Below are 7,644 nucleotides of genomic sequence, written 5' to 3'. Positions count from 1 at the left end.
TGAGAACATGGCAGAGCAGGGCTCCTGCCTGAGTGCGAGTGTCTGAAAGCTGGAATGTGTGGGTAGAGTCAGGAGCAGTGGCGAGAAGTAGACAAGGGCCTGAGTCAGCACTCAGGGCCTTGAGGAGTTGTACTTTCTGTTTAGAGACTGGATAGAGTTTAAAGCAGATGAGCTAGCTGGGTGATCACACTAAATCATTTCATAATGACCAATCTGGGAACAGTGTGGGGTGGTGAATTGGAAGGTGGGGAGGCAGGGAAATTTGCTGAGGCTGCAGCGGAACGCCCAGTGAGAGGCGATGTTGAGAACAGAAAGCAAGGGATAGCAAGAAGGGCTGTGTGATAGATACCAGGGCAGGGCTAGGGATGGGTTAGGTGTAGGGTGAGGCAGGAGGAGGATTCCTAGGTTTCTGTCCTGATGGATCTCCTGATAAGAACAAAGGGACTGGCACTGGTGATGGACATATTCAATCTGAGCTTGCTGGGAGATAGAAGGGGCATACACACAGGTGACCGGCTCCTCAAGTCTGTATTACAGAGGACAAGTAATTTTGGGGAAGTTAGCAGCAAATAGCCCTCTGCTGTTAGTATCTGTGGCGACAGAAATGGCCCGAGGCAATGCCTCAGCAGTGTGTATAGACCAGAATAAGGAGGAAAACCCCCAGGGACAACGAAACTCTACACTGCTCATTGCCAGTGGTCAGTGATGTCATCATCGCATTTTTTCAGGGTCCAGCCCAGAAGAACTGAATATTGAAGCTGGCCTAATGGTTAAAGCTGCCGCCTGCAGCGCCAGAACCCCATGTGGGTGCTGGTTTGAGGTCCAGCTGTACCACTTCTGATCCAGCTCCCTGCTAATGCACCTGGGAAAGCAGTGGAAGATGCAGTGGAAGGTCTCTCTCTGTCTCTGCCTCTCTGCAACTTCACCTTTCAAATAAATAAATCTAAAAAAAAATACAAAAAACGAATGAGTATATTTTAAAAAAAGTATTGAATGCATTTAAACTTTGCTTTCTCACTCTCCTATTTCCACTGTATTTTGATATTCTTTCTCATCCTTTGTAACTGAGATTTTTCTTTCAGTTTTATTTTTTAGAGGCTGAATCTATAATGTTCCAAGTTTGTAAATTATATTTTGAGAAGCTCTGTTTGCTAAGTAAATTTTCCTAATTATTTTGGAATTAGTCATAACTCCTTTCTCATGTTCTTGTCTAAAACTCAAACAATTCCAAATGAAAAAGTTTATAAAATATGTAAAACAAAATGGCACGTAACTTCTGAGACAGAAGTGGAGGACATAAAAGCTAGACAGAGCTGAGAAGGAAGGGCAAGAGGGGAAAAACCTTCCTGCAAAATACATGCCTAAAGAACATTCTTAAGGGTGAGAAATGGACGTGTTTGCCTAGGCTGCTTTCGTATTCAAACGAGCCACAGCAAAATTCTTCTTTTCCCCAGCAGTTGGAGACAGCCTGGGGAAGACTATGGGGTGGAGGTGGGAGGAACTCAAGTATTTGCACATATGACGAAAATGTGAGAATCTGACGGAAGAGTCGAGAAGACCTCTGCCAGCTGCAAACAAGAAACCCTGGCTCTGTGGACAGAAAAATCCTGTTAACGCCCGGGATGAAAAGAAGTCCAGCTGATGGCCGCCACCTAGTGGCAAATGCGGACTTTGCAGGAAATAAAAAGGGTTACAATAGGATTTCTGAACTTGAGAGGTGCCTTACCAGAATTATTACAGGCCGCGCCGAGGAGCCAACATGGCGGCGCGCAGCGGGAACAGAGGGGCGGCGGCTGAGGCGCGGGGATCCGCGCTGGCGGACGGCTGAGGGTGGCCGGGCGGGACCGGGAAGGCTGAGCGGGGGCGGACAGCGCCTGGGACAGGGCCTGCGGGGCGAGGCCGCCCGGGAGTCGCCAGTCGCCGCCTCCCTCAGCGCCTCAGCGGCCCACGTCCTCCGCGCCCTCAGCGCCTCAGCCGCCCGCGGACTCCGCGCCTTCAGGACCTCAGCCGCCCACGTCCCCCGCGCCCTCAGCGTCTCAGCCGCCCGCGTCCTCCGCGTCCTCCGCATCCCCCGCGCCCTCGCCGCCCGCGTCCCCAAGGACCCGTGAGATTGAAGCTGGGTCCCCGCCCGGCCCTGCTGACGTCACGCGGCGGCGTGCGGGCCCCGCCCCTGCCGACGTCACGGCGCACGCCGCGAGGATGCCATAGGAGGCGGTGCAGGTGCGCGAGGTCTGCGTCGCGTCGTGGTCCACGCAGGAGCCATGAGCGGCCCGGGAAACCTGATGGACTTCTTGGACGAGCCGTTCCCCGACGTGGGGACCTACGAGGACTTCCACACCATCGACTGGCTGCGGGAGAAGTCGCGGGACACCGACCGGCACAGGAAGATCACCAGCAGGAGCAGGGAGTCCGTGTGGGAGTTCGTCAAGAGCTTGCTGGACGCCTGGTCGGGGTGGGCGGTGATGCTGCTCATCGGGCTGCTGGCAGGCACCCTGGCCGGGGTCATCGACCTGGCCGTGGACTGGATGACCGACCTGAAGGAGGGCGTGTGCCTGTCCGCCTTCTGGTACAGCCACGAGCAGTGCTGCTGGACGTCCAACGAGACCACGTTCGAGGACCGCGACAGGTGCCCGCAGTGGCAGACGTGGTCGGAGCTGCTGGTGAACCGGTCGGAGGGGGCCAGCGCCTACGTCCTCAACTACCTGATGTACATCCTGTGGGCGCTGCTCTTTGCCTTCCTGGCCGTGTCCCTGGTGCGCGTCTTCGCGCCCTACGCCTGCGGCTCCGGGATCCCGGAGATCAAGACCATCCTGAGCGGCTTCATCATCCGGGGCTACCTGGGCAAGTGGACGCTGCTCATCAAGACGGTCACCCTGGTGCTGGTGGTGTCGTCCGGGCTTAGCCTGGGCAAGGAGGGGCCGCTGGTGCACGTGGCCTGCTGCTGCGGGAACCTCTTCAGCGGCCTCTTCTCCAAGTACAGCCGCAACGAGGGCAAGAGGCGGGAGGTGCTGTCGGCCGCCGCCGCCGCGGGCGTCTCCGTGGCCTTCGGGGCCCCGATCGGGGGTGTGCTGTTCAGCCTGGAGGAGGTCAGCTACTACTTCCCCCTGAAGACGCTGTGGAGGTCCTTCTTCGCGGCCCTGGTGGCGGCCTTCACGCTGCGGTCCATCAACCCCTTCGGCAACAGCCGGCTGGTGCTGTTCTACGTGGAGTACCACACGCCCTGGTACATGGCCGAGCTGCTCCCCTTCATCCTACTGGGCGTCTTCGGGGGCCTGTGGGGGGCGCTCTTCATCCGCGGCAACATCGCCTGGTGCCGGAGGCGCAAGACCACCCGGCTGGGCCGGTACCCGGTGCTGGAGGTGCTGGCGGTCACGGCCGTCACGGCCGTCGCCGCCTACCCGAACCCCTACACGCGGCGCAGCACCAGCGAGCTCATCTCCGAGCTGTTCAATGACTGCGGCGCCCTGGCGTCCTCCCAGCTCTGCGACTACGTCAGTGACCCCAACATGACCCGGCCGCTGGACGACATCCCCGACCGGCCGGCCGGGCGCGGGGTCTACACCGCCATGTGGCAGCTGGCCCTGGCGCTGGTCTTCAAGGTCGTCATCACCGTCTTCACCTTCGGCATGAAGATCCCCTCGGGCCTCTTCATCCCCAGCATGGCCGTGGGCGCCATGGCGGGCAGGATGGTGGGCGTGGGCGTGGAGCAGCTGGCCTACCATCACCACGACTGGATCGTCTTCAGGAACTGGTGCCGGCCCGGCGCCGACTGCGTCACGCCGGGACTCTACGCCATGGTGGGCGCCGCGGCGTGCCTAGGCGGCGTGACCAGGATGACCGTGTCCCTGGTGGTCATCATGTTCGAGCTGACCGGCGGCCTGGAGTACATCGTGCCCCTGATGGCGGCGGCCGTGACCAGCAAGTGGGTGGCCGACGCCTTCGGGAAGGAGGGCATCTACGAGGCGCACATCCACCTGAACGGGTACCCGTTCCTGGACGTCAAGGACGAGTTCACGCACCGCACGCTGGCCACGGACGTCATGCGGCCCCGGCGCGGGGAGCCGCCGCTGTCGGTGCTCACCCAGGACGGCATGACCGTGGAGGACGTGGAGGCGCTCATCAAGGACACCGACTACAACGGCTTCCCGGTGGTGGTGTCCCGGGACTCCGAGCGCCTCATCGGCTTCGCCCAGAGGAGGGAGCTCATCCTGGCCATCAAGAATGCCCGGCAGCGGCAGGACGGCGTGGTGAGCAGCTCCGTCACGTACTTCACGGAGGAGCCCCCGGAGCTGCCGGCCAACAGCCCGCAGCCCCTGAAGCTGCGGCGCATCGTGAACCTCAGCCCCTTCACCGTCACGGACCACACGCCCATGGAGACCGTGGTGGACATCTTCCGCAAGCTGGGGCTGCGGCAGTGCCTGGTGACGCGCAGCGGGAGGCTCCTTGGCATCATCACCAAGAAGGACGTGCTGAGACACATGGCCCAGATGGCCAACCAGGACCCCGAATCCATCATGTTCAACTAGCAGCCAGGGGGCCTCAGTGCTGTGGGGCTCGTGGGTGGGTGTCCAGGCTATGGTTTGTGTGCAGACGTAGGACACAAATGCCCATCAGGAAACTTGACGCCGTCTCCTCCAGGCTGATGTCTGTAACCTAGGAGCACAGGGAAGCTTCGAGCGCAAAGGCCAAAGAGGGGGTATCGGCTGGTCGTCCGTGTCATCCCTGCCGGGGCTTCATTGGCTCGTTGCTGTTCCTTGTGCGTGGAACTGGCAGGAAGCTGGGGTCAGGAGCCAGAGGTGGGAATTGAACTCGGATACTCCAGTGTGGATGATGGTTGATGACTCAGCGGTCATGTGATAATGATGAGTCGGCAGAAATGTCCTGAGGACTGACCAGGTATGTCATAACGATGACTCCTCAGGTACGTCATAGTGATGACTCGCCAGAAATTTCACAGTGACTCACCAGGTACATAACAGTGATGACTCCGCAGGTATGTGATAATGATGTGTCAGCAGAAATTATTGAGGACTACCATGTACATCAAAACGATGACTCATCAGGTGTGTCATAGTGATGACAAACCAGAAACTTCACAGTGACTCACCAGGTACATAATAGTGATGACAAAGCAGGTATGTGATAATGATGAGTCTGCAGAAATTTCCTGGGGACTCATCAGGTGTGTCATAGTGATGACTCACCAGAAATTTCACAGTGACTTACCAGGTACATAGTAGTGATGACTCAGCAGGTATGTGATAATGATGAGTCAGCAGAAATTTCCTGGGGACTGATCAGGTACGTCATAGTGTTGACTCAGCAGAAATTTCACACTGACTCACTGCCTGGCCAAACACCACCCCCTTTGGTTTTCCAATAGAATGAAATTCACAGTCTTGTTCCTAGCACCGAAGTATTGAGTGACAAACCCTTCTGTCAGTGTTGTTATTGGGGTTTCCATGGAACATTTGCAACTGAAACTGGATTCTTCTGGACTTGAATCCCTAAAAAAGTCAAAGACACTGCATGGTAGTTCTCCTCTTCTCTGCGTGTGGCTCCCCTCAGAGCTGGCCTGTCATGGGAAAACACGGTTCTGTCATAGCCTGTCTCTTATATGTCATCCCAGCACCCTGCTAGCCGAAACAAGGTTCTTCCGAAGGGAACACAAAGCAACGGTGCCGCAGCCAAGGGTCACGGAATCTGCGGACGACTTCCCATTTAGTGCCGCTGAGGCCATGGAGAAGGACGAGGGGACGGGCGGCCTTGGGCCGAGATCACCCAGGGGAACTTGGGAGCTGTGCGTGTGTTCTGAATGCTGGCTGTCATGTCTACGGCCATACCACCCTGAACGCGCCCGATCTCGTCTGAATGCTGGCTGTCAGACAGTTGTAGGGCTTTCTGGATATTTCCTAGTCAGTTTTTAACGTTAAAAAAAAAAAAATCGTATAAATAGTGGAGGAGGAGTTCTTCCGTAAGGAACATCACCGATTTCTTTTTCTCTCTATCCCTAAGGAAATGGGTTGGCCCAATAAAGGGCATCTTGAAAATGAAAAAAAAAAAAAAGAATCATTATGAGTTTTAGTCACTCTTTTAAGGGACATTCACGGAAGAGCTGCTGTGTGCCAGTCACATTAATAAGTACAGGGCATGCGTTAGTGGTTGTTTGTAGTTGAAACCACAAACCCAGATGTCTACGAATTTTAACTTTATTAATTTTCTCTGACATAGTAAAGTATACATACTGATGGTATGGGAAACAGTGCATGGTGTATGGGAACTATCTGTACCATTGTCTCAATTTTTCTGTGTATCTAAAACTTCTAAAAGTTGTTTATCATTTAAAAAATAAATAAATGGGAAGCAAACATATAAAAAAGGAAAAGTGTTCCTTGGTTTAGAGTACTAGAGTTCATCTGACGGACATTGCAGACATATTCGATCAACAAACTAGATCATTCTAGTCGAATGGATCACAAACAGCTTGTATGAAATCCCAGATGAGTGAAATGTAATTAAAAACATATGAAAATTTGGAAGAGCAAGAGGCATGTTGCTTGGTGATAGAGGAGAGATCTGTAATCATTTTATGCAAGACGGGGACATTCAACTAGATTTTGAGAAACGGTAGAGCTTGCCTCTCTTAATTTAATTTCCCAGGGGGCAAATTGTATTAACTGTACAGAAAGAATGGTAATATGGGCTGATTTCTCACACTACTACTAGATTACAGTAAGTAGACATTTGAGTTCAGTGAAGCCCTAAACAAGAATCCTCCTTAAATCTTGTTCAAGCTGGTGTGTTTTCTTAATCTGTCTTTCTTATTGAGATTTATATATCCTGAAGATGAGGAGACATAGAGTCCATAGGCTTCTTAAATGTGAACACTACAGTTGCTGGCACTGTATGCAACTGTAAGTATTATTTTCTCTAGACCTTTATTTACATTGTTTGGAATATTGTTTTCATTTTCCTTGGGCAATGAGATGAAATCGCACCTACAAGTGAGATTTCCGTGTCACATAATAGGTGTGTGTTTAACTTGATATCAAACTGCCAAACTGTTTTCCAATGTGCTCATGTATTTTGACATTCTCACTAGAAAAGTATGAGGGTTTCAGTTGCTCCACGTCTTTGCCCACCTGGAATGTCACGATTTTACTTTAGAAAGCTTATTGTATGGCAATTCCTCATTGCAATTTTATTTTGATTTTCAAGATAAATAATGGTGTTGAGAATTGCTCCATGTGCTAATTGGCATGTATGTATTTTCCCTATTCAAGTGATTTTTTATACTCTTTGCCCAGTTTTAGAATTGGTTTCATCCATTAATAAATTATAACTTTCAAATTATGTTTTGAATACAAGTTCCTTAGTAGGTATGTTTCTTCATATATTTTCTCAAGTACAGTGACTTGATTTTCCATTTTTCACCATTAATTTTATTGTTAACCTATGAAGGAATAACCTATGATGGAATATTGGTAACAACTATTTATTTAGCATTGGCATTATATGAGATATTATGAGTAACCTCTAGGGGGTTGACACTGTAGTGTAGTGGGTAAAGCTGCTGCCTGCAGCGCCAGCATCCCATTTGGGCACCGGTTCAAGTCCCGTTGCTCCACATCCAATCCAGCTCTC

At 52.6% G+C, this 7,644-nt stretch overlaps 1 protein-coding gene across 1 annotated transcript; it reads left to right on the top strand.

The window, feature by feature from the left end:
• Positions 1-2,240: 2,240 nt before the first annotated feature.
• LOC100356209 (H(+)/Cl(-) exchange transporter 4) lies at positions 2,241-7,353 on the top strand. Its single transcript, XM_070073190.1, has one exon. It carries the CDS (start codon positions 2,262-2,264, stop codon positions 4,524-4,526), a length of 2,265 nt encoding a protein of 754 aa, XP_069929291.1. The 5' UTR covers positions 2,241-2,261; the 3' UTR covers positions 4,527-7,353.
• Positions 7,354-7,644: the final 291 nt, after the last annotated feature.

The sequence above is a fragment of the Oryctolagus cuniculus genome, chromosome 4 (assembly GCF_964237555.1).
Source record: "Oryctolagus cuniculus chromosome 4, mOryCun1.1, whole genome shotgun sequence".
NCBI classification, from domain to species: domain Eukaryota; kingdom Metazoa; phylum Chordata; class Mammalia; order Lagomorpha; family Leporidae; genus Oryctolagus; species Oryctolagus cuniculus.
The sequence above is the reverse complement of the archived record's forward strand: the minus strand, read 5'-3'. Positions and strand labels throughout refer to the sequence as shown.

Excerpts from the sequence above, each read along its gene's own strand:
- LOC100356209 (XM_070073190.1), top strand. The coding sequence starts at position 2,262 with ATGAGCGGCCCGGGAAACCTGATGGACTTCTTGGACGAGCCGTTCCCC.